This window comes from Silurus meridionalis, chromosome 23 (genome assembly GCF_014805685.1).
Source record: "Silurus meridionalis isolate SWU-2019-XX chromosome 23, ASM1480568v1, whole genome shotgun sequence".
NCBI lineage: Eukaryota > Metazoa > Chordata > Actinopteri > Siluriformes > Siluridae > Silurus > Silurus meridionalis.
In genome coordinates, this window is record NC_060906.1 from 16,868,427 (window position 1) to 16,896,031 (window position 27,605).

Sequence of the window (27,605 nt, forward strand, 5' to 3'; positions counted from 1 at the left end):
ACATGTACACGTGTTCATGCATTTGACATCTTTACCAGTTAAAAAAAACACAAAATCACCACCCTCTTTGAAAGGCTTGTATATATTTAGTACCAACAGGAAAGTAGTACTTGAACAGGTTGATTTGCATGCCTTTAGATAATAAGAGCATGAAAGATTAAGGAGAATTTGTCTGTCAGTGCTATTTCGGGGTGGTGTTAAATAGGGATGGGGCAAGACAGTCTGTTCCATGATAGCTGTAAGAGGTGTCAGTGGAATCTATCAGAGGAGCCTTTGATAAAGAAAGTGGTTTGTTGGCAGGGCAAGATAGAATCTCCGACTTACACTGTACTAAAATCCTGAATTAATCTCCATATTAGGTAACTGCTATTGCTTTGTATGGAAGACTAAAGTATAATACTATATACATGCATTCATGGGTGGGGAACAAACAAATTAAGTACAGGAAAATTAAGTGCAAAAATTAAGAGTAACAAAAATACCAGTGGTACCGAACTGTGGAAGACCAAATGAGAAGAGGTGAGAGCTGTCCTAATAAGGACATTATCACCCAAAGGTCTTTTTGCTGAACTCTTTCCCCTACACCACTTTAAGTCTGATAAACACACCATTTGCATTTTAGGCTCTCCTCCTTGATACAAGATGCCTGGAGACATATCCATATTTGGAACTTAGTCATGTTTATAAAGAGAGTGCAGTACCAGTCTACTACAGGTCCTGATCCCAGCCAAAGCCTCGGCCACTGTCCACCAACTGCTACAGCATCAAGTGCTCGTGGAATTCAAGAGATCACAATGGGTGATGCGTTAATGGCAGAATTTGGAAAAGCAGCTCTTTACCTGAGGAAGTCGGACAAAGAACGACTTGAAGCTCAAACTAGACCTTTTGACATCAAAACTGAATGTTTTGCTGTGGATGAAAAAGTGGAATATGTCAAAGGACAAATAATCAGCAAGGAAGAAGGAAAGGTCACTGTGAAGACAGAGGATGGAAGGACGGTAACTGTTAAAGAGTCAGATGTTCATCCTCAGAACCCACCTAAATTTGATAAAATCGAAGATATGGCAATGTTCACTTTTCTGCATGAGCCTGCAGTGCTGTTTAACCTCAAAGAGCGATATGCAGCATGGATGATTTATACCTACTCAGGTCTGTTTTGTGTAACAGTCAACCCTTATAAATGGCTTCCTGTGTATGATGCAGAAGTAGTTTCTGCCTACCGTGGTAAGAAAAGATCTGAAGCTCCTCCTCATATCTTTTCCATCTCTGATAATGCTTATCAATACATGCTCACAGACAGGGAAAATCAGTCCATCCTCATCACTGGAGAATCCGGTGCTGGAAAGACTGTTAACACCAAGAGAGTAATCCAGTATTTTGCAAGTATTGCAGCTGCTGGTGGAGCCAGTGGGGGTAAGAAGGATTCTAACAAAGGGACACTGGAAGATCAAATCATCCAGGCCAACCCTGCACTAGAGGCTTTTGGCAATGCGAAAACAATGAGAAATGACAACTCGTCTCGCTTTGGAAAGTTCATCCGTATTCATTTTGGAACAAGTGGTAAACTTTCTTCAGCTGACATTGAAACATACCTGCTGGAAAAATCACGAGTGACCTTTCAGCTGAAGGCAGAAAGGAACTATCACATTTTTTACCAGATATTGACCAATGCAAAGCCTGAGCTGCTGGACTTGCTGCTAATTACAAATAATCCGTATGATTACCCTTACATCTCCCAAGGAGAAGTAAGCGTCCCCTCCATCAATGATAGCGAGGAGTTAATGGCCACTGACAATGCCTTTGACGTGCTTGGCTTTACCCCAGATGAGAAAATGGGAGTCTATAAACTGACAGGAGCCATCATGCATCATGGCAATTTGAAATTTAAACAAAAGCAGAGAGAAGAACAGGCCGAACCAGATGGTACAGAAGCTGCTGACAAGTCAGCCTACCTAATGGGGCTGAACTCTGCTGATCTCCTGAAAGGACTCTGTCATCCAAGGGTTAAGGTAGGCAATGAATATGTCACAAAAGGTCAAGGTGTGGATCAAGTATACTACTCAATTGGTGCACTGGCAAAGTCAGTGTATGAAAAGATGTTCAGCTGGATGGTCGTTAGAATCAACCAGTCCTTAGACACAAAGCAGCATCGACAATATTTTATCGGTGTGTTGGATATAGCTGGATTTGAAATCTTTGATTTTAACACATTCGAGCAGCTCTGCATTAATTTCACAAATGAAAAACTGCAACAGTTTTTTAATCACCACATGTTTGTGTTGGAGCAAGAGGAGTACAAAAAGGAAGGAATAGACTGGGAATTCATTGACTTTGGAATGGACTTGCAAGCCTGCATTGATCTGATTGAAAAACCGCTTGGAATCATGTCTATTCTTGAGGAAGAGTGCATGTTTCCAAAGGCAAGTGACCAGACCTTTAAGGCAAAGCTTTATGATAACCACTTGGGCAAATCAAGCATGTTCCAGAAACCACGTGTTGTCAAAGGCAAGGCAGAAGCTCACTTTGCACTGGTTCACTATGCCGGCACTGTCGATTACAATATTAGTGGGTGGCTTGTTAAAAACAAGGATCCACTGAATGAAACAGTGGTTGGGCTGTATCAGAAATCATCTCTTAAGCTTCTAAGCCATCTTTTTTCCAGCTATTCAGCTGAAGCAGGTGGAAAAGGAGGTAAAAAGAAGGGGTCATCGTTTCAGACCGTATCTGCCCTGCACAGAGAAAATCTCAACAAACTAATGACCAATCTTAAAACTACTCATCCACATTTTGTTCGCTGTTTAATTCCCAATGAGACCAAGACTCCTGGAGTTATGGACAACTGCCTTGTGATGCATCAGCTTCGCTGCAACGGTGTATTGGAGGGTATCAGAATTTGCAGGAAAGGTTTTCCTAACAGAGTACTCTATGGTGATTTCAAACAGAGGTACAGAATTCTAAATGCATCCGCTATTCCGGAAGGCCAGTTTGTTGAAAACAAAAAGAGCGCTGAGAAGCTACTGGGATCACTTGACATTGACCATACACAGTACAAGTTTGGTCACACAAAAGTCTTCTTCAAAGCTGGTCTTCTGGGTTTGCTGGAAGAAATGAGGGATGAGCAACTTGCCCGAATCATCACCAGGATACAAGCTAATGCTCGAGCTTTGTTAATGAGAGCAGAATATCAGAAAATTGTGGAACGCAGAGATGCACTAATGGTCATTCAGTGGAACCTTCGCTCCTTCCTAAGTGTGAAAAACTGGCCTTGGATGAAAATGTTCTTTAAAATTAAGCCTCTTCTTAGGAGTGCTGAGGCTGAGAAAGAGATGGCAAATATGAAAGATGAATTCAATAAAATAAAAGAGGCTCTTGATAAATCTGAAACCCGAAGAAAAGAGTTAGAGGAGAAAATGGTCACACTTCTGCAAGAAAAAAATGATTTACTTCTACAATTGCAGTCAGAACAAGATACACTGACAGATGCTGAAGAGCGCTGTGAACAGTTGATAAAGAGCAAAATCCAACTGGAAGCTAAAGTGAAAGAGATGACCGAGCGGATAGAAGATGAAGAAGAAATAAATGCTGAACTCACAGCCAAAAAACGTAAACTAGAAGACGAATGCTCAGAACTAAAGAAAGATATTGATGACCTTGAGCTAACTCTAGCCAAGGTTGAGAAAGAGAAACATGCAACTGAGAATAAAGTGAAGAACCTCACTGAGGAAATGGCTTCCCAAGATGAGATTATAATGAAACTCACAAAAGAGAAAAAAGCTCTACAGGAGACTCAGCAGCAGACACTAGATGACCTTCAGAGTGAAGAAGATAAAACAAACACATTGACAAAAGCTAAAGCTAAGCTTGAGCAGCAGGTGGATGACCTTGAAGGGACCCTAGAACACGAAAAAAAGGTCAGGATGGATCTTGAACGTGCCAAAAGAAAGTTGGAGGGAGACCTCAAATTGGTTCAAGAGAATATAATGGACTTAGAGAATGACAAGCAGCAGCAGGAAGAGAAACTGAAGAAGAAAGATTTTGAAATTATTCAACTGAATGGAAAGATTGAGAATGAGCAATTAGTCGTAGTGCAACTGCAAAAAAAATTAAAAGAAAACCAAGCTCGTATAGAGGAACTGGAGGAAGAGCTGGATGCTGAGCGTGCAGCTCGAGCAAAGGTAGAAAAACAGCGGTGCGATCTCTCCCGTGAGTTGGAAGATATTAGTGAACGGCTTGAGGAGGCAGGTGGAGCCACATCTGCTCAAGTAGAGCTCAACAAGAAAAGAGAAGCGGAGTTTCAGAAGTTACGCAGAGATCTTGAGGAATCTACACTACACCACGAAGCCACTTCTGCTGCCCTCAGGAAAAAACATGCTGACAGCGTGGCTGAACTTGGTGAACAAATTGACAATCTCCAACGAGTCAAGCAAAAGTTAGAGAAAGAAAAGACAGAGCTGAAGTTGGAAATGGATGACTTGGCCTCAAACATGGAGTGTATTGTTAAAGGCAAGGTAAATCTTGAAAAGATGTGCCGTTCGTTCGAGGATCAGATGCATGAGCATAGGTCCAAGGCCGAGGAGGCTCAGAGGAGTCTTAATGACTTCTCAGCACAAAGAGCCAAGTTGCTAACTGAAAATGGGGAACTTGGGAGGCAGCTGGAGGAAAAAGAATGTCTGGTCTCTCAACTCACCAGAGGAAAAAGTTCCTACACACAACAATTAGAAGATCTGAGAAGGCAGCTTGAAGAAGAAGTCAAAGCAAAGAATGCACTTGCTCATGCAGTGCAGTCTTCTCGACATGACTGTGATTTGCTGAGAGAGCAGCTTGAAGAGGAGCAGGAAGCTAAAGCGGAGCTTCAAAGGGCAATGTCCAAGGCAAATGCTGAAGTTGCAACATGGAGGGCTAAGTATGAGACAGATGGCATTCAGAGAACAGAGGAACTAGAAGAGGCCAAGAAAAAACTTGTTCAACGGCTACAAGAGGCAGAGGAGGCAGTAGAAGCAGTTAATGCAAAGTGCTCGTCTCTTGAAAAAACTAAACATCGTCTGCAAAATGAGATTGAAGATCTTATGCTTGATCTTGAACGCTCAAATGCCGCATCTGCTGCTCTGGACAAGAAACAGAGATCCTTTGATAAGGTCATAGCAGAGTGGAAGCAGAAGCATGAAGAGTCACAGTGTGAGCTGGAAGCATCACAGAAAGAAGCACGAAACCTGAGTACTGAACTCTTCAAACTCAAAAATGCTTATGAAGAAACTCTTGATCAACTTGAAACTATCAAAAGGGAGAACAAAAATCTGCAAGAAGAAATATCAGACCTTACAGATCAGCTTGGTGAAGGAGGCAAGAGTGTTCATGAGCTGGAGAAACTTAGGAAACAACTAGAACAAGAAAAAGCAGAGCTGCAGTCTGCACTGGAGGAAGCTGAGGCCTCTGTAGAACACGAGGAAGGCAAAATCTTACGTGCCCAACTCGAGTTCAATCAGGTAAAAGCAGACATTGAAAGAAAGTTGTCAGAGAAGGATGAAGAGATGGAGCAGGCAAAAAGGAACTACCAACGAATGGTGGAAACTTTACAAAGTTCTCTGGAGGCAGAAACAAGAAGCCGTAATGAAGCTTTAAGAGTCAAGAAAAAAATGGAGGGAGACTTAAATGAGATGGAAATTCAGCTAAGTCAAGCCAACAGACAGGCAGCTGATGCACAGAAACAATTGAAGATGGTCCAATCATATTTGAAGGACACTCAGCTTCAACTGGATGATTCTGCTCATTGTAATGAAGAGCTCAAAGAGAATAGTGCCCTGTTAGAACGTAGAAATAACCTCATTCAAGCAGAACTTGAGGAGCTAAGAGCAATGTTGGAACAAACTGAGAGGGGGCGTAAACTGGCAGAGCAAGAGCTTACCGATGCAACAGAGAGGATGCAATTACTGCATTCTCAAAACACCAGCCTGATCAACCAAAAGAAGAAGCATGAGAGTGATTTGCTACAGCTACAGAGTGAGATGGAAGAAATGGTACAAGAAAACCGCAACGCTGAGGAGAAAGCAAAAAAGGCAATTACCGATGCGGCTATGATGGCAGAAGAACTAAAGAAAGAGCAGGACACCAGCGCTCATCTTGAGAGAATGAAAAAAAACATGGAGCAAACGATCAAAGACTTGCAGCACCGACTGGATGAAGCCGAACAAATAGCTATGAAGGGTGGAAAAAAACAGCTTCAAAAACTGGAAGCTCGCATTCGTGAACTTGAAAATGAATTGGAAGCAGAACAAAAAAGAGGTACAGAAACTATTAAGGGGGTTCGGAAGTATGAACGCCGTATCAAGGAGCTCACTTATCAAACCGAAGAAGATCGTAAGAATATGGCAAGACTCCAAGATTTGGTTGACAAGCTACAGCTCAAAGTGAAGTCCTACAAGCGTTCGGCTGAAGAGGCGGAAGAACAAGCTAATTCTAACTTGGCCAAGTTAAGAAAACTACAGCATGAGCTTGAAGAGGCAGAGGAGCGTGCAGATATTGCTGAATCCCAGGTCAATAAGCTACGTGCAAAAACTAGGGATGGTGTGCCTGGCAAAAAATCCCAGGATGAGTAGCAGCAACACCTGAAAACCTGGAGATTGGTTTAAAAAATGTTCAATAGATTATAAACATTTTGATTGTCATATTTGATAACAATATAACATTAACAACCATTTAATATTTGTTACAAATTTGTTTTTCAAAAACTGTATGCGTTTTGGGCTAAGACATTAAGTAATTTAATTCAAATCGAGCAATGAGTTGATATTTATTGCATTGCTAATAACAAAAATAATTAAAAAAAAAATTGGATGAAAAAAGTCATTAAAATGCTACCAGTTTAGTTTATTGCATTGCTGTCATAGTTTTGTTTGAATAAAAATGCCATTGACCAATTTCAGTGTTACTCTTTCTTTTTTCCCCTCGTGAATCAGCATAAGGCACCACTTCCCTCTTGATGGTAAACCTAGAATATATGGGTCAGCTTCTCTACCTACAAAATGGAATCTCTATGTGATTTTTAATCCAGTAGGAAGTAAACAAATTAACCTCCAATAAACAAATTTAAAAAAGCCTCTAGCAAAATCTTATTAAACAGCTGCTTATAAAAAAGAAATGGTTTGTTTCATATAGGTGTAAACTCTTGAATCAACATTTCTTTCTCAGAGCTAAAATAAAACTGATCTTTATTTTTTGAAGCTCAAGTTTTAATGTAGTACACATTTGTACATTAAGTACAGCATACAAGTAATGACCTAAAGGACAAGTCACACATAACAGTAAACTTAAAGTAAAACAATAGTGCTGGTTCCTCTAACCGCTAAAATTGGGTTTAAATAAAAAAACAAACATTGTCAATACAATCCAAGTAAATCCCACGAGTCCCAATGACTCTCACACACACATCCAACAGCTTTGGATAGGCTTTGTTATGTACAATATAATTGAACAAAAATAACATCATTTTGTACAGCAGTACTGATTTAAACATGCTTCAAGTTAGAGCAGCCACAACAGTCTTTTAGTACAGAACATCATCATGTATTGATTGAAAGGAAAGAAATACATGCTCTTACACAGTGACTATGGGTATCTAATGAGATCAGAAGTCTCGAACAAAACTGACTATAAAAAAAAAAAAAAAATGCATCCATTTCGAATGGTAAAGTCAAGTGCAATTTGTTGCATGGTAAAGACATGGATTCGTAATTATACTAGTTCTTTAGAAATCCTTCTTTTTCACATGCATGAAGTTACATAACTACTGTACAGTAGGTTCATGGTGAGTTTCAACTTTACTACAATTTAACTACCTTAGTACCTGAATTCTAGGAAACCAACACAGGTAGGCAATGCTAACTAATCTAAATGTGTCTGTATTAATCAGCAGTATCATTGTGTATAAAATAGCAGAACTAGAGTAAAGACAGTACATTGAAGGTTAGTTGGAGAAGGTGACAAAATGTATACTATGAGAGACATTGCTTCTTTAATTTTTTAAAAGCCTGTTCTATAGTCACTACATAAAAAAAAATTATAATAATTCTGCTAAATTACAGAAATAAGCATGTACCCTAAAGTGCACTTTTCCATCTGTATTTCACATTTTCACAAACTACTTTACCTAAAAAGTAGTTTTTACATTTTATTTCATTACCATTTATGGTAATGTATAAGTAATAGAATGTGTTAGATTTATTGGACTTTTGTGCAATATCAGCATCAGCAGAACACATACTTATCCTTTTTTCTTCTCTTTTTTTAAAGAAAGGAAAGTGGTTTTAGACAGTAGTATTAAAAGTCAGATTTCTACCAACTGGTATTCATATAAGTAACAAGTTACACTTTCACTTCACACTTTAAAATAAAAATAATATATATGTAAAATGCAGTATGATGTTGCATTAATTATTTCTACAGATTTCCAGACTGTGTCAGTAGACATTGTCCCAAAGCAAAGCAGAGCATTCCTCCAGTCCAGTAACAGGGGCAGATGCTGCTCAGCCATAGCATACGTACTGAAAACGGAGGTTACTACATGCTGGTAGGTTGTGGTTGCTGTTGTAAAGGAGCATTGTTCTGAGGGTCAGCTTCGCAATCTTTGGGCGCTTCCTCTCGCCGTACATACATGAGGAAGAGTGTTACAGTAGCGAAAGTAGCTGCGTTGACAGGAAAAGCTCGGAGCAGAGTGGATGTGAGGCCTCTCGTAAACACGCGCCATCCCTCTTGCGCTAAGCTCTTGTGTATACAATCCATGATGCCACTGTAGTGGAACTTGCCTCCGACACCATCAGCCTGTAGGCGAGACTTAATCACATCCACAGGATATGTAGAAAGCCATGAGGCAATGCCTGACATACCGCCAGCAAACATCAGTTTGGGGATCATGTACGAGTCATTTGGTTCACAGCCTAGTGAGCGTGTTAGCACATCATAGACAAGGAAGTACACACCGAAGGCAGGTGTCTCACGGATGAGGGTGGCCACCATGCCCCTGTTGATGCCCCGCATACCCTCACGCTGGTATATCCGGGCCAGGCAGTCCAGTGAGTTTTTATATACCTTGTGAGTGGACTTCTTTTCACCAGTACCTTGCATCTGCATGCGCGTCTTGGCCAGTTCCATTGGACAACAAATTACACACTGGATGGTTCCAGCAGCAGCTCCTGCTAGGAATTGGTTTGTTGGAGTGTCGTTTCTCAGCAGACGCATGGTGTTGCCTTGCACACCAAAGACAATGGCGTTAATGAAAGTCAGTCCCATCATAGGAGAACCAATGCCTTTGTAAAGACCAAAAATCTAGGGTAGGGAAAACAATAGATCTTAAGGCATTGAATCATCATCCATTTCCTAGTAAAGCATTGATCTAACCTACTGTGATATAAGTTAGACTTCATGTAATTAATATATACAATAAAATAACACAATAAAAACTATTTATAGTTTTTTTTTTAAGGCAAATTCGTTAACCATTTAAAAGTTCATTTAACGGAAAAATCAAGTAGATTATTTGAAATGACCCATGCATTTAAAATCTAATTGGATTCAGCTATTTGAATAAATACCATTAAAATTAATCGCAACATTAAGCAAATAAACACAAAGAAAATGGTACTGACTGATTCTTGCTTGATGATGGACTGGAAACAGTGAAAAGTTCCCCTGTACAGAGGCTTGTGTGCATTTTGTACTTGTAGCCTAACCTGTGAAAAGCAAAGCAAAATTCAGTAAAAACCTAAGGGAAGTAAACATTCTTTGGTTTGGTTACATTATATGGTAAATCTTTAATTAAGTTTTTGTAATTAAAACTATATATAATAATGATATAGAGAGTGCTTTTACTTTACATTTGTCCCTCTAATAAACTAATTTCTAATCCTGTCCATCCTCATCACTCCCAACGAAAACCTCAACATCTTCAGCTCTGCTACCTCCAGCTCCACCTCCTGTCTTTTACTCAATGCCACTGTCTCTAAACCAAAGCAGGTCTCACCACAGTCCTATAAACTTTCCCTTTCACTCTCGCAGATACTCTTCTATCACAAATCACTTCTGCTATCACTCTTCTCCACACACTCCACCCTGCCTGCACTCTTTTCTTCACTTCTCTAACACACTCTCTATTACTTTGCACTGTTGACCCCAGGTACCTGAACTCATCCACTTTCACCACCTCTTCTCCCTGCAACTGCACCACTTCACTGCCCTTTATCTCATTCACACTCATGTACTCTGTCCTACTCTTACTGACTTTTATTCCCCTTCTCTCCAGCGCATATCTCCACCTCTGCAGGCTCTTCTCAACCTGCTCCCTACTCTCACCACAAATCACAATATTATCCGCAAATATCAGTTCATGAAGGCCGATCCTTGATGCAGTCCAACCTCCACCTTGAACCAGTCTGTTTTTACTGCACTTCTCTGTGGTCACACTGTCCTCATACATGTCCTGCACCACCCTCACATACTTCTCTGACACACCTGACTTCCTCATACAGTACCAGCACCCTGTCGTACGCTTTCTCTAAATCCACAAACACACAATGCAACTCCTTCTGACCTTCTCTACTTCTCCATCAACATTCTCAAAGCAAATAAGGCATCTGTGGTGCTCTTCCTCGGCATTAAACCATACTGTTGCTCACCTCTTCTCTCAGCCTGGCTTCCACCACTCTTTCCCATAACTTCATGCTGTGACTGATCAACTTAATTCAACTATATTACTGCAGGTCTGCACATCTCCCTTATTCTTAAAGATCAGTACCAGCACACTCCTTCTCCATTCCTCAGGCATCTTCTCACCTTCCAAAATCCTGTTAAACAATCTTGGTAAAAACTTCACTGCCATCTCTCCTAAACATCTCCACGCTTCTACCGGTATGTCATCTGGTCCTACCGACTTTCCAATCCTCATCCTCTTAATCTCTGCTCTCACTTCCTCCTTACTAATCATATCCACTTCCTGCTTCACCATCTCCACACCATCCAACCTTCTCTCTCTCTCATTTTCTTCATTCATCAGCTGCTCAAAATACTCCCTCCATCTTCTCAACACACTCTCCTCACTAGTCAACACATTTACATCTCCATCATTTATTGCTCTTACTTGCAGCACATCCTTCCCAGCTCGGCCCCTCTGCCTGGCCAATCAGTACAAATCCTTTTCTCCTTCCTTAGTGTCCAACTTCTCATACAGCTCCTCATATGCCTTTTCTTTGGCTTTCACCACATCCCTCTTTACCTGCTGCCACATCTCCTTGTACCCCTGTCTACTTTTCTCATCACTCTGTCGATCCCAATTCTGTTTTGCCAACCTCTTTCTCCTTATGCTCTCCTGCACTTCCTTATTCCACCACCACGTCTCTTTGTCTTCCTTTCTATTTCCAGATGTCACACCAAGTACCTTTCTAGCTGTCTCCATTATCACTTCTGCAGTAGCTGCCCAATCATCCAGCACCTCCTCAACACCACCGAACCCCTGTCTGACCTCTTCCCTGAATCTCACATTACAGTCTTCTAATTAACTAACTAAATTGAGGTAGAAATATGACATTGTGTGTACAACTACATCATGACTGATCAGCATCTAGAACTTTTAGGTAAAGTCAAACTATTCATCTTCTTCTGGTTTGCTAAAGTCGGTTTACTAAAGGTCACAAACCAAACAAAGATTCAATTTGTATAAGTTTTTTAAACTGATATTAGCAGGTACTCACCTTTACAGTGTCAAAAGGATGTCCTACTATAACCCCAGCAGCACCTGAAGAGTAAAATTTGCAATCTGGTATAATTAAACCAATTTAAACAAATATGCCAAAGATGTCTGGCAGTCAACACACTTTTTTGAAGTGCTTTGCACTAGACTGGCTATCATTTGGAATATAATGACAAAAAATGTGTGCAAAATTGCATAAACTGTGTTATTGTAAATCATTTTCATTCATTTTCTCTTGGTATGTGCATGATCAGGTGGGAGGAGTCTATTCTGACCATTTCAAGGGACTTCAAAGAACCAGAAACATTTAGTGATTTATGCATTAAAAATAAAATTACTTTACATTCTGAAAAGCTACTGTACACTGATGATTGTTAATTATTAAGATGGTTGGATTATATTGCATACTGTTAAAATGTTGAGCCTTAATCTGACTACAGTACCACAGCATTACTCTTTCCATTTATTTAAGTCCTGCAACCATAACCATCAAACACTTTTCAATTACAAAAAAAAAAACAAGAGGGAAAAACACCAGATTCAGCCAGTACAACTCGATTAAGCTTCCACCATGGGGTAGAATCTTCTGTATTGTAATTAACATTAATAAAACTGTGTGTTTGCATATACAGTGTCAAAATGTCTCAGCAATTTCTATGAATTGTGCCCTGGTAGTCAAGCCATGAGCATGACCTTTTTTAGGTTCTGGGTTTGCTGGAATTACTTGTATACTAGGTATGTTTTGGTCTATAACTAAGTCACTAAGGTGAACAAATTGGTTTAGCATTAAGGTCGTTCACCTTCACCAGTGTATATTGTTCTACAGTTAATTCGATGAGTAACATTTGGTGTAGGTTGGCGTTTTCCAGGGCCCTGCCAGTTAACTTGCAGCAGTAGGGTTTGGTAGCATGATCAGGCACTGTAGCATTGGGTCCAATGTACTGGACTGTGCAACCGAACAATTCACTTAAATAAAATGATTCGGGTGAATCAGTCACTAAACAGATTTAAGAATTTTTTTACTTTAGTGATGTCACACAAATTGTAGCCTCCTGCTAACCTGCATTCTTTTAAAGCACTGCTTGTGACCATCCTCATGGTGCAATACCAAAGTCAGTAGTGTTGGCATTATAGCACCATCTGACACTGTGTCCCCAACTGTCTAAACAAAATAACATTATGTTTCAAATCATACACTTATGTACAAATCTGACCATTACAGATTATTATATTGACTAGTTAACTCTACTAACAATAAATGTTTACCTGTAATAGTCAGTGTTTGAATTTTAACAACCTCCTAATGCTACTGAAAAGGTTCTGCTTTGTCTAAGATTCTTCTAGAATTTCAAGATTCGTAAATATATTTGAATGCAAGGTCAAAGCTTTGGAGACCAGCCCGATAACATGTTCCACTCAGATTGCAGATCGTATTAAAGACACATGAAGCTTGTCAATTTTTAACAAGCTCTATGCTTTTGAATTTCTTTTTAAAAGAGTGTGTCTGAATTCTCTAAACATATATTTAAATTCGGAAACCAAACAGATGTTTTAGCTCTTACAAACCATATAATGGACACCATATTTTAATTCTAGAGTAGTAAGAAAAGTTAAGAAACCCAGAGAGATACTGCACATGACTTATGCCTAGTGCCTACAGTAGTGTTGCCTGTATTTCTTTACCAGCTACTTTGGGTTATATATTAAAAGCCTTGGCCCAACTGTACACCACATAAGGCATACAATCCACATTCACTGCTGCGTCATTCACATCATGAATAATCGTGCCAGCAACAACCTGCATGGTTTTGCTGCTGCTGAGCTGCACTCTGGAATTATATTGTGATCATCAGAAAGCTCTGATAAAACTATCAATGCTCTACACCAAAGTGAGCTCATTATTCAAGCTCAGATAATAAAAGTGGCCACTGAGAGTACATCAAGGTCTTTGTGCATGAGGTAGCTGTACTAACCTCTGAATTTGTCCGACACTAATAAAGCGCTCACAATTCCCATTCCTGGGGGTTGAGCAGCAGAGCCTTCTGTGCATTCTTGTTCTTGCCGCATCAACACAGCAAAGGAGCTTACCTTCTCTTCTTAAGGGGCCACAGACATGACAGGCATTCGCTTCACTTCCTGCTATGACCATGCAGCATCAGAGGAAGGAGAATTATTTATCAGCACTATTTCCGTTGGCTGAAAACATTACGTATTGCTATTGGCATTATGCTGGGGTTAGGGCAAGGCTCTATCATGCATTTCAAATAAGCTCCAGTCCCAAACAATTTGGGCATTAATCACTGTCCGTGATGCAAAGCCATCCTGCCCTGAAATAGTGCAAGAGGTTGGGAAAGTACAACAATTTACAAGAAGTGAATTCATGAATTCACAACATTAGTTGTCTAGCTCTGCTTCCACATCACCCATGCTGCGACAAGCTAAACCAAACAATAGGCCTTCAGTCTGTTTAAAGGACACAGTCATCTGTGATGAGAACAGAAACGAAAACGAGCTTATAATAATAAATATGACGCTGTGAATGATTTCTTAAGCCAACACAATCAGCAAGGAACGGTCGTGTGAATGCAGCCTTGTGCCTGCTGTGCACATGTCTGTGTCTGACTTGTTTTGTTTTTACACCTAGTTTTAGAGACTGACGCAGAAGCGTCATCTTGGACACTGGTGTAATTGCTGTACTCTTACTTGGTGGAATCAACGTGCTCCAACATTTCAAGCAACATATCTGGATGAATTAATAATACAAACCAGACCTTTCAGTTCTCACCTCCGGCTGAATATAACTATTCTGCTTATACAAAACTAGTAGGATAATAATACTAGTGCTAGTACACTAGTATTATTGTTTTCAGTTTGGGAACCTGCTTTTTAAAACCACCACAGCCTCTCCTTTCAACTTGAAGCTCAAGCCCATAGGGTGTTTTGCACAATAAGTGAGATATTTGTTTAATTACCTATAGTAGTAACAAAATTACCTATTTTACAAAACACCACAGTCAGTATTTTACACAGAATTTGTGCAGAGGGGGTGCTTTTGCAAAAAGCTTGAGTTGGATTAAGTGCTAGCTGGATATAGATAAATATTTCATTATATGTTGAGTTGATTGGCCTGAATAGCTTTGTATTAATTTGCAGTGATGCTTCACTCTAAGCCAAAGGCATTCAAACTCACCCACAATTGCAGGGTTAGGGTTAGGGACAACTGTAAGATAGAAAAATACCATTCATAAATATTGACTGTATCTGACCAGCAAATCGTTATGTAGATTCTGTCAGAGCAGCACATTTTAACATCAGGGTATGCTGCCAAACAAAACATGAATGTGTTTTGAACCCTCTGAAGTTAACTGAATCAGCCTGACATACTTTCTTCTGTGTCTCACATTAATATTTCAGCTTAACTCAAATTTCCAGCTTGGAAAATGAACGGATCTAGCACGCTCTCTCTCTGTTAGGTTACGTAAAAAACATCTCAATTTGATTAATGCTAAAACAAAAATCGCCATTTGTTCAATTGTATTATATAGCAAACTATATTTATTTAAAAGGCAACAAGAATAGTGATAAATATCCGTTAAGAAGACAGAACATTTTTGACTGAAAGGCTTTATGGTATTACAGAGACCTACAAAATAAAGTGACCCCAAAGTGACACTATATAAACGAAGACAGTCATAACTGTCAAAAACCTGCAAATGAGCCACATTAGAAAAGATGCATTATACTATATATTGACATGCTGTGAGGATCGTTCACTTAATCTGCATACCAATGAGCTGAACCCACCAATTAAAATAAGGCTCTCTGTTTCCTCCAACCAATGATAATCCATTTCCCACAATCACCACCTCGATACTGAAAGTGTCTAACCCACTGCTCAAAAAAAATTGGATCAATCAAAAAACAATCTTCAGGATATGATTTAAGTATCCCCATGCTTTAACATGGAGCATTATTCCATACAGTGTGTTCCACTATGTGCAACACAGATTACAAATTACATCAATTACATTATACACATTCTCAACTCAACTAGAGGTTCATGTTTAATGCTAGATTAATACAATAGTTTTTATTTAATGCATGACTGCATTATATTTGCACTATTTTTTACATCTATTCCTCTGTATATGCATATACAGTGTTCTTGGGAAACTAAAATCTTGCAATTACATTATTATAATAATTATTATTATTATTACGAGGTCAACTGTGTATTGTAAAGCAGCACATGGCTCATGTAAATCAGACAGTAGGTGGTGGTGATTGTGTGTGTGTGTGTGTGTGTGTGTGTGTGTGTGTGTGTGTGTAAAACTATGCTTATGTTTAATACTGGCGAAATCAGAAGTGTCTGTAATGAAAGTTTAGAATGGAAAATATATTATAAATTTATATACATCTGCATATTCATGTATAATGTGTGTATATGCATATGCCTATCCAGTGTTCTTGGCCATTATTATTATTATTATTATTATTATTATTATTATTATTATTATTATTATCATCATCATCATTATATATTTTTTTATTTTTATTACTGTATTATCATTGTTATTATTATTATATATATATTATTATTATTATTCTATTTTTTTATTATTATTATTATCATTGATATTATAATTATATATTATTATTATTATTATTATTATTATTATTATTATTATAAAGTCAACCATTTATTGTAAAGCAGCACGTGGCTCATGTACCAGTTTCCCCGTTTCCCCTGTTGGTTTCAGTGTGTGTGTGTGTGTGTGTGTGTGTGTGTGTGTGTGTGTGTGTGTGTGTGTGTGTGTGTGTGACGAGATTAACTTAAACTAACCCCTTAACTAGCCCCAATATTCAGCGTAGATAAGTGTAGTGACTATGAACTATTAAAGGAAGTCCCTCATGGCGCTCTTCACCTACCTCCCATGCAGCCAGCCACAAAGTCCATCATTGTTCCACCAAAACCAGTCTTCACACGTTGGCAGCCCTGAAACTCTTTTAAATAAATAAGTAGTAAATTAGTAATAATTTCTGATGTACCGGTAAATACAGTGAGCAGGAACTAGCTGGAGGTTAGCCCGGCTAAGTCTCTATTCTAGCGTGGTAGATTCTGTCTCAGACCTGCGACTTTCAGTTTACATTTCCTCTTTAAATGAAAACAAATATGTGTGTGTGTGTGTGTGTGTGTGTGTGTGTGTGTGTAGGATAAGATGAAGTTTCTGCTGTGTAACACCTGCGTGTCTGTCTGTCTTGTCTCTGTATGTGTCTGTGTCTGCACGCTTTTCTGTCTGTCTTGTGTTGTGTTGCAGTGGAAAAATCCACCTCAGTCTCCTACTTGTGTTTCAACCGAGCTGTCAGAGCGGGGAGTGTGTGCTGACGTCACAAATTATCAACCTGCTCAGCCAATGGCGACGTCTGTCTGAAAACAATCCCTCGGGCCACTCCCCTTTCTCGTGCCTCCTGCTCCTGCGGCGGCTCGTCACTGAAAGGACTTTACTGAGTTGCATCAGTCTCTTTGGGTGTGTCTCAAATCGACTCATCTAGGTTACCGGATATAAACATGGCAGTCTAGTCCACAGAGGTTTCATTGAAATTTATTTGATTGCAAGGGAATGCAGTTTCCTCAGGACGCAAAACAACAAAGGAATAAGATGCACAAAACTAAAGTGCATGGATAAAGAGAGAGCAGAACAATGTACAAATGCACAATACCCACAAGGCCCAAAGATACATGAAGTTACTGATCAACTCAAGAACTGTGATGATGGATTTGGACTGTCATCAATATCAACAGTCTGTTGATAAATTTGCATGAACTGTTCTCCATTTACGTGCCTATTATTTAACAATGATGGAACTTTTAATGAATGGGCATTCAGTGGCACCTAGACGAGGATGGGTTCCCTTTTGAGTCTGGTTCCTTTCATATCATCTCAGGGAAGACAACAACACAAAAGCAACTGTTGACTAGATGTTCAGCGATACAGCAAAGTTGAGAAAAGTTTAAATTCATGCAAATATGTAACGATTTCACAAGTCACCAGTTGATGTATTTTAGTGGTTGGTGCAATTGCACTTGTGGTAAAGGGTCATGTTCATTTAGAATCACAAGAAGAGTACCTTTCTACAACTCTATTCATTTATTTATTTTATTCAATTTAATTTTTTTTTTACAGAATACATGCACAGAGTATAAAAATACATAACTACTTTTGTGTATCCCTCAAACAGGCTATTTTCTTGAATAATAAAAAAATATTGTCTTGTGTTTATTTGAGGTCAAATTCTTATACAACTCATTAAGTGTGAAAACATTCATTTTCAATGCTAACTTATTTCCAATAATAATAATTCCACAATAAAATGTGCCACAGTGTATGTGTAACCCTGCTACTGAAACTTAAGTCATCTGATAAACAGGAAGTTTCATCATCTTGGCCATTTGCCATATTTTCCAATTTTTGCTCAACATCTTAACTCTGGTGCAAAGATTATAGCTACAAAAGAATATGAATTCAAATACTCTTTCATTTTCTATAGTTTATATATATATATATATATATATATATATATATATATATATATATATATATATATATATACAGTACAGACCAAAAGTTTGGACACACCTTCTCATTCAAAGAGTTTTCTTTATTTTCATGACTATGAAAATTGTAGATTCACACTGAAGGCATCAAAACTATGAATTAACACATGTGGAATTATATATGGAATTATATACATAACAAAAAAGTGTGAAACAACTGAAAAATATCATATTCTATGCTTTGATTACTGCTTTGCACACTCTTGGCATTCTCTTGATGAGCTTCAAGAGGTAGTCACCTGAAATGGTCTTCCAACAGTCTTGAAGGAGTTCCCCGAGAGATGCTTGGCACTTGTTGGCCTCCTTTTGCCTTCACTCACTTTGTCCAGCTCACTTCTAAACCATCTCGATTGGGTTCAGGTCCGGTGACTGTGGAGGCCAGGTCATCTGGTGCAGCACCCCATCACTCTCCTTCTTGGTCAAATAGCCCTTGATGCCTTCAGTGTGACTCCACAATTTTCATAGTCATGAAAATAAAGAAAACTCTTTGAATGAGAAGGTGTGTCCAAACGTATGGTCTGTACTGTATATATATATATATATATATATATATATATATATATATATACAGTATATTGGAATCAATATTTCGGTTGCAATCCTTCTTACTTGTGGAACATAGTTCAAATCTGAGTTCTGAATCTCAGAAACATATAATGCACAACAATGCCAGGGGTAAAAAAAACCTAAAGTTAGTACAGTGTCACTGTGACTACTCACTATAAGATTTAAAATAAGATTAGTTTTGCGCATGCATAAAAACGCTAAGAATCTATAAGTGGCTAGCAGCTAACGCTAGCGCTATGGATTCGTCACTTCATCACTCCTTTAAGTAGAACATATCTTTAGAAAATTAAATATTAAATGTAAAACACACACACTTACATAAACATCTGTATTACCGAAATATGGTCTAACAAATGTAAACTATATAATTACATTTTTTCCATTTATTCAATTGTATTTAATCTATTTCATTTGTGCCAACCTAATTGATTACTCAATTGAATCAATATAATATAGAAGTGTATTGCATTAATTTGATTTATTCTATTTTTATAAAATATTATTTTATATATAATTTAACCAAGCAGAGATTTTATTATTTATTCTATTTGATTAAAATAGATTTCAAAAATGTAAATAGTTCAAATGCTGATGATCACAAATATTAATAATAACTGCGACATTGACAAGCAATTTTATTTTTTGCACCAAACAGTGAATTTCGTGTATATATATATATATATATATATATATATATATATATATATATATATATATATATATAAAATCATTGATTTTTATTTATTTATTTATTTATTTATTTATTTATTATTTTTTACTTTATTTTTATTTATGAATTAAAGTGTGGTTTTACTGTGTTAATGTAATATTCAGCATTATCTTAAAATAGATCAATAGACTTGGGACTAGGGAAATTTGGAAATTTGTTTTTGCTTTTGGCCTCAAGGCCAACTGTGTGACACTAAAAGAAAAAGAAGAAGAAGAAGTTGGGAATTCTAAAATGATTCAGCATAAATGATTTTCAATGAACAACAATGTATGAATATGACTCCTGTCACATTACTTATACATTATTACAGTATTTATTGTCACAAGATTGGTAGAAAGATTTAGCAGGATTAAAAGTACTCTTTTATCTGGGCCCTCTGAGAAATGTTCTGCAGTGGAGATAACCACATATATTTCTAACATGTTTTCTGTTTCATTTTTGCTATCATTGCCACATCCTGTACATGAGAGTATGACAATAAATCTGTGGTACAAATGGTGTCACCTGGTAGTGCAGTGTTGAGTTTCACCAAAATGCTTTTTCTCCTTTAAAGGAAGAAGGGTACTCTATAGTTTTATCATGGCACACATGTTTCTGCTATTTATCTGTGGTTTCCATTAAGCATTTTGTTTGCACATGTTGTATTTTTCTCTTGAGTTTTTAAAATTTCCCCCAAATTAGGAAATGTAGGGCAGTCTGATTTTAGCTGTCTGACAGTAGTTTATCTCTTTTACATTTGACTCCCTTAGTAGATGTCCTGAACCTTCAATATAACTTTTGTTATTATTTCACTAAGACCTCAATTCTCTGTTTGGATCTCAGTTTAACCCCTGAAAGTTGCAATCACCCACATTCTATTAAATAAAATGTTATTTTAAAGTATTTTAAATGTCTCTTTGGTGGGGTCACTCAGGTGTTTATTAATTTACTTACACTTGATTACCGTGGCATCTTCCTGCACCTTCTATAAGGTCTATAAAAAACAAATTAAAAAAATGGATTTCAAATTGATTCAGTCTGCTGACTTCCTGTGACTGCCTACACTGAAACCCTGACGTATGCAAAAGCCAAAAACGTGGTGATGATGGCTAGAGGCAAACCCACAAGCTACCTAGTTGTAACTACAAATACAGGTTAGTGCATAACTGTAAAAGAAGATAATGGTATATTGTTGCCCAGGTGTGTCTTGAATGTAAATATAAATGTACTTTGCAACCTAATAGACACAGTGTGTTAATTTTCCAAACCAGTGAGCAGATCGCTTACTGGTTTTATTTAATTATGTATTTATTTAGTTAATAAAGAAGTGACCAGTTTAGTTATAAATTAAATAATCATGTGTAATCAAAATATTAATCTAATTAAAACAATAAAATGATAATTTATATTTATATAGATACAAAAACTCCTGTCTGACCTCGTCCATCACCACTGCAAACAGAAAAGGGCTCAGAGCTGATCCTTGACCCAGTCTGTCTTTCCTACTGCACACTTCACTTCTGTTACACTGTCCTCATACATGTCCTGCACCACCCTCACATACTTCTCTGACACACCTGACTTTTTCATACAATACCACAACTCCTCTTATGGCACTTTGTCCGTACGCTTTCTCAAAATCCACAAACACACAATGCAATTCCTTCTGACCTTCTCTATACTTCTCCATCAACATTCTCAAAGCAAATAATGTGACTGTGGTGCTCTTCCTCGGCATGAAACCATAATCTTGTTAAACAACCTGGTTGAAAACTTCACTGCCATCTCTCCTAAACATCTCCATGCTTCTACTTGTATGTCATCTGGTCCAACCGACTTCCATCTCCACCTTTTATTGCTCTAACTTGCAGCACATCCTTCTCAGCTCAGTTCCTCTGCCTGGCCAATTGGTATAAATACTTTTCTCCTTCCTTAGTGTCCAACTTCTCATAGAAGCTTCTCAAATGTCTTATTCTTTGCTTTCACCACATCCCTCTTTACCTGCTGCCACATCTCTTTGTACTCCTGCTTACTTTTCTAATCTCTCTGTCAATCCCAATTTTGTTTTGCCAACCTCTTTCTCCTTATGCTCTCCTGCACTTCTTCATTCCACCACCTTGTCTCTTTGTCTTCCTTTTTCTTTCCAGATGTCACACAAAGTACCTTTCTAGCGGTCTCTCATCACTTCTGCAGTGGTTGCCCAATCATTCAGCACCTCTTATTCTTCTTTCAGTCCTCACTCTCCTCCTCTTCTTCTTCACCTCCGAAACCATCCTACAGTCCACCATCCAATGCTGTCTAGCTAGACTGTCCCCCGCCAACACCTTACAGTCTCCAATCTCTTTCAGGTTGCACATTCCTCTGCTTCAAGCCATACCTATCCATCACCTCCTCATCACCTCTGTTTCCTTCACCTACATGCCCATGCACCTTCTACCACTTTATCTAACTCACTCCAGAATTTTTCCGTCTCCTTCATCTCACAACCCACTTGTGGAGCATTAGCATTGATGACATTTATCATCACCCCTTCAACTTTCAGGTTCACATTTATAACCCTATCAGAAACTCTCCTCACCCTCGCTACACTCTTACTGTACTCTTCCTTCAGAATCACCCCTACACAATTTCTCTTTCTATCTACACCATGATAGAACAGTTTAAACCCACCTCCAATGTTCCTGGTCTTACTCCCTCTCCACTTGGTCTCCTGAACACACAACATATCTACCTTTCCCCTCTCCATCATATCAGCGACCTCTCTCCCTTTACCCGTCATAGTACCAACATTTAAAGTACCAACCCGAAACTCCACTCTCCTACACTTCTCCTCTTCTTGCTGTCTCTGCAGACGTCTTCCTCCTCTCCTTCTCCTCCTTCGGCCAACAGTAGCCTAATTTCCACCGGTACCCTGTTGGCTGACGATACCTGTAGTGGTTGTTGGTAACTCGGGCCTCAACCGATCCTGTAGGCATTCTGATCTTCTGATATTCTGATTTATGATCAGCATATTTAATTTGGCACATGGATGCCCTTTTTATCCGGGATTGGGATCTGGGCTTGTGTAACCCCAATGGCTGGGTTGAAATGTACAGTAAACTTTCTTTCTTTCGGCTTCTCCCATTAGAGTTCGCCACAGCGAATCATCCATATTCGTTATCCGCATGTTCAATTTGGCACGTTTTTATGCTGGATGCCCTTCCTAACACAACCTTTCCTATTTATCCGGGCTTGGGACCGGCACTAAGAGTGCACTGGCTTGTGTAACCCCAATGGCTGGGTTGAAATGTACAGTAAACTCTAATGTGAAAATCATGATGATCCTATAGGCTTTGTCGCCCCCATGTGGCAGGTATATGACCTCTCAAGTATTTTTTTTTTTATCTGTTAGTCACAACACGCCTAAGATAAAGGGATACAGAAGTTACAGAATAACATGATAATGTGTTCCACAGAAAAGCATTTATAAAGCAAACAAATAGCAAACGCATAATTAATGAATAGATTACACTACTGAATAATTTAGCACAAGAAAAAGCTTTTATTATTTTGACTTATTTGTTATTAACTTAATTTAAGGTGCATACATTTTCTGTATAAAGTGTCAATTACAGCCTGGCATAATCATGTCATTTGTTTTTTCTTTTAAGGACATGTCCTACTTTTTATTCTTTTATAGTTATATTAATGTTGAGGAACATAAAAAGCTACAGTTATTAATTATAATGTTTACTAACAGTCATTTCCTTACCAGCCTTACCAGTTAAAACAACAAAAAAAAAAATATTTGTCATGTCACTGATAAACTGCAAAGCACAAAGTCCTCCGCTATAATGGTTTTCCCAGAATGAAAAAAACTTAAAGGCAGAATATTACTTTGAAAGTGTTGACATAGGGCTAAAGGTTAAGTTTATACTCAATACAAAAACAACTACAGTACAATAATATAGATTTTGGTTAAATAAGAAGAAAACTCAAACAGTTAATGCTGTACAAATCCCATTACATTTATTGTTACTATAGAAAGATAACATATTTGAATAAGCACACTGCAGGTTCCAGGTTTTAAAAGCCAGGCAGAAACCTATGTCTCTGTGTAGGACTATAAAAATAACACAGGACCTTGGAGATCAAACATGACTCTTCCTGTTGGCAAACTATTACAGCTCCCAGTTTCTTACCCCTCTTGGTTGTACCTTTCCATACATGTAGTTATGGATCTACCCTCCTGCCAAGGCATGACAATTATTCTATTAGTTGTAGGCTGATTTTCTAAATCCCTACGATTTATTCTTCTCTCCGCCATGCTGACCCAGTTTCCATATCTCACTCCTCAAGCCAATAGTATCCAACCACATGACTTAAGCATCTCCTAGTGAGACACTATCTCTTGACATGACTTGCTTATGATGTCGAGCACTTATCAGAGATTTTCACACATGCTGTCCTGAATATTTAGCTTCATGACCCAGAAACCCATGAGAGACTCATTCAGGTTCTGGAGTCAACTCTTTAGGGTTGGGTGGAGGATGGAAGAATTTACTGTCTGAACTTTGGCTTGGTCTACTTGTCCTGACACATCCATTAATGGTCACTGTACATTTGTGTTCAGGGATCTCAGGGTAAATTCTTGATACATTCTGGACAATGATTCAGCTTTAAGATTTCAAAACTAGGATAGATTACTATACAATAATGCTGATTAGAGGTGAGCTGATCTGACTTGTATTGGTGTTGGCCACTGAATGGAGGCTCTTTTATAAAGGAGGCTCTTCTAAAGGTATATATATAATGACTAGGGATATCAGGGCCATAGTTTCTTCCTAAAGGTGTTGTTTTTTTTATTGTTTTAAAGAAAAGTTATAGGAAGCATTCATAAGAAACCATGACATTGGAGGCATCAGGGCTGACAATGAATGACAGGCTGGGAAAATCTTTAAAAAAAAAAAGAGAATTCTATTTTTGCCTGTGTGTTGCACCTACAATTTCCCCTTCTTTTTTTCTCTTAACAGAATCATAAGAGGTGCAGCATCTGAGCTCAATTTTCTAATGAATCCTCTGTAAACATTGCCCTTAAAAATGTTTGAACTTTGGTATTATTTGTGATATCCCCATCCCTGTTTATATTATGATATAATTTATTTTTTTTTTTTATTATTTTTTTAATGCTTCTCCATTAGAGAGTCTATAAGACTCTCTCCACGATGGCTGTGTTACTCAAGAAGATCGGAACAAAAATAGCTAAAAATAAAATAAAATCTCTAAATGGAACTCATTTTATCAATAGGAAATTACATTAACATTCACAAACACATGGAGGATGGAAAAGTTTTTAAAGTGCTTCGATATAGTACTGAAAAAATGGCCTTCCATCATGAACTCTTACTACATTACAGGCACTTTGGAGATGGAGGTTTGTAAATGTGGGTCCTAATTTTCTACAGTTGACGGCACAAGAGGCAGTAAATACTTTATTGTACTTTGTACTGTAAGAAAGCACAATTTCTAATGTAGGGAATAGTTCAAGGCAAGCTATTTGAATGCAGCATTGATCAGTACCTTCTGACTAATTTAAGTCAAGAATTCACCAGTGTTGTGGTATAATAACTGCCTATTCCACACTTACCCCTGCAAATGCAATACGTCTACATGTATTTATTTATTGTTTAAAGCATTTCAATTTCAAGTTTTACCCTGAAATACTTTGTGAATCCCTCTGTTTTTGAAGGAAACCTATTTTAGCAAAAAATATATGGCAAGTGGGTCATCTGAAATGTGTTCTAACTTCAAACATTTTTTTATCAAAAATATAACACAAAGAGACATCTGGGTCTTTGTGCACGGTCACATCAAACAGCCCTTTTGTTACCATTTTCTTTAATTAAAGTCTAAATGTATTTCTACTTTATGCAGGATGCAAATATCCAAACAAGCAACACAAGCTGTAGGGACTTATATCTCCATTTTGTCTACATATCCTTGCCTCAAAATAGCATTGTGCATATGCACCAAATGCAAATAAAATCTCCTCACAGGGTCTGGTTTCCACACCAGATCAATTGTCAAGTATGTGACTTAGCCTACTTCTCAAAACAAATACATTATGACAGAAATAATTCTCTGTCTCTTCAACAGAAGCTTGTGAGCGGATCTATTTTGGTCTTTTTTTTTTTTTAATGGCACCCTGCTGGTGGCAGATGGTAATTTCCAGTCTCCTCACCTGATCTTTCAGCTGCCACTCAACGCAATGACTCAGAGAAGGAGCAAGAATAAGAAATAAATAATGTTCAGACTGTTTAAGCACTCATCTCATGACACGGTGCACCTTCCATTCCACTGAGTGAATATATGAATGCACACAGACACAAATAGAAAAAAAGAAATTCAGGTGAGAATATGCATTCTAAGACTATAGGGAAGTAAAACCAGGTGTTGAGAAGTCGTAGAAGGTGATCTTAGCAATGCCTGGCTCAACATTAGATTGGTGCAGTGCTTTGAAATTGGACAGGTACTTTAGGCTTTGTGGATCGTCAAAAGTATTCAAGTTAAAAATGTCAACTAAATGTGACAACTCTTAATCTGTATATTTGAACTCTTTATTGTGCAAGGTGAAATCATGGCAAAATCTGTGAGTTAATAAATTATATAAATAATTGTTAATTCAAGAAGTGAATTACTTATGTAATCCAGCGTTCCTTGTGAATATTATCAGAGAATCTTCTAGCAAAATTCATTTAGGCTCTGCCAGAAATGACAAATCTGCCAAATAGAAATCTGGCAGTTTTGTATATCTTTTCAATGCATAAATATTTATATATAAAATGTATTAGAAAGTTTCAAACAATCCAAAATCCATGTTTCTGTGTATGTATGTATGTATGTATGTATTTATTTATTTAAGCCTCTCAACTGCTCCCATCCACTCAGTGGGGGGCAGCATGTGCTCAGCAGGAGAGCGTCGGCATTTAGTTGCCCACAGCAGAGAGTTGCCATACTGAGCAAGGCGCATGCTGCTTGTCCTTCTGTGCCCTCTGTGCCCCTGTACCTCCTGAGCCACTACTCCATGTGACAGGCCTGTACTGTCAAAAACGGGTTCAACCAAGGTCGATGCGACACAAAGCACAGACCTGAATAAGATGGCATCAGCGTGCTCACTACAGCATGGAAGTGAGCCGTACAGTTTCTACACCCATTACGACACAGCTCAATTATATTCACTGGACCTCCACCTTTTTCATAAAGTGTTTCTTCAGTACATCACAAAAAGAACATACTGTTTCATCTACTCCTATAGCAGGAATGTATTGGACGTGTTCCTGTACATGGTGCAATACTCCACTTCCTACCAGATGCCAATCAACAACGTCCAGCTCGAGTTGACCTCAGCTTGAGGTGAAGCAACAATAATTTTATTGAGTGTGCATGATTCCTGGCCAGCTGAAGAGCTAGAGATAACATCAGAAAACAAAAACAGAAATGAGTGTTGAAACGAAGTGGAATGAGTCATTCTGCAGTTAATCGTCGAAAAGTCAAAAGCTAACCATCAGCTCTGTTTTGTGTGGCTTGACCACAATTATGTTAGGGTCAGCAGCTCAAATTTACTGTTGCTTATTCACAAAATTGTGCAGAAATTCAGCATATCTATTAAGAAAGTTAATACATATATATAACTCATGGTTCATATTATTGAGAGCACAGTGTTTACATCATAAAGTGCCTCTGGTCATAGAAAAAGTTTCATGCTTTGCAGCCTTTACACAACCATAAAAATGAGAGTGAGTTTCATTCACAAAAAAAAAAGAAATATTTGAATCACTTTCACTTTCACACACAGACAAAATTGTCCTTTGCTTTTATCTGAAGCATCATGTCCAAATGAAGGAAAATTCTGAAAGACGACCTACTTAAGGCACAATGCTTAGAGTCTCAGGTTACATGGAAAAGTGGAAATCACATCTGGTGTAGTTGCTATAAACTCT

General features: G+C 38.1%; 2 protein-coding genes across 2 annotated transcripts; one reads left to right on the forward strand and one right to left on the reverse strand.

The window, feature by feature from the left end:
- Positions 1–603: 603 nt before the first annotated feature.
- myh6 (myosin, heavy chain 6, cardiac muscle, alpha) lies at positions 604–6,877 on the forward strand. Its single transcript, XM_046836050.1, has one exon. It carries the CDS (start codon positions 678–680, stop codon positions 6,591–6,593), a length of 5,916 nt encoding a protein of 1,971 aa, XP_046692006.1. The 5' UTR covers positions 604–677; the 3' UTR covers positions 6,594–6,877.
- Positions 6,878–7,188: 311 nt separating this feature from the next.
- Positions 7,189–17,023, reverse strand: slc25a29 (solute carrier family 25 member 29). The gene is made up of 5 exons (XM_046836051.1): positions 16,977–17,023; positions 16,664–16,738; positions 11,736–11,779; positions 9,639–9,722; positions 7,189–9,318 (listed from the first exon to the last, which is right to left on the reverse strand). The coding sequence occupies exons 2-5, from the start codon at positions 16,692–16,694 to the stop codon at positions 8,554–8,556; spliced, it is 924 nt and encodes a 307-aa protein (XP_046692007.1). The 5' UTR covers positions 16,695–16,738; positions 16,977–17,023; the 3' UTR covers positions 7,189–8,553.
- Between the last annotated feature and the right edge of the window lie 10,582 nt (positions 17,024–27,605).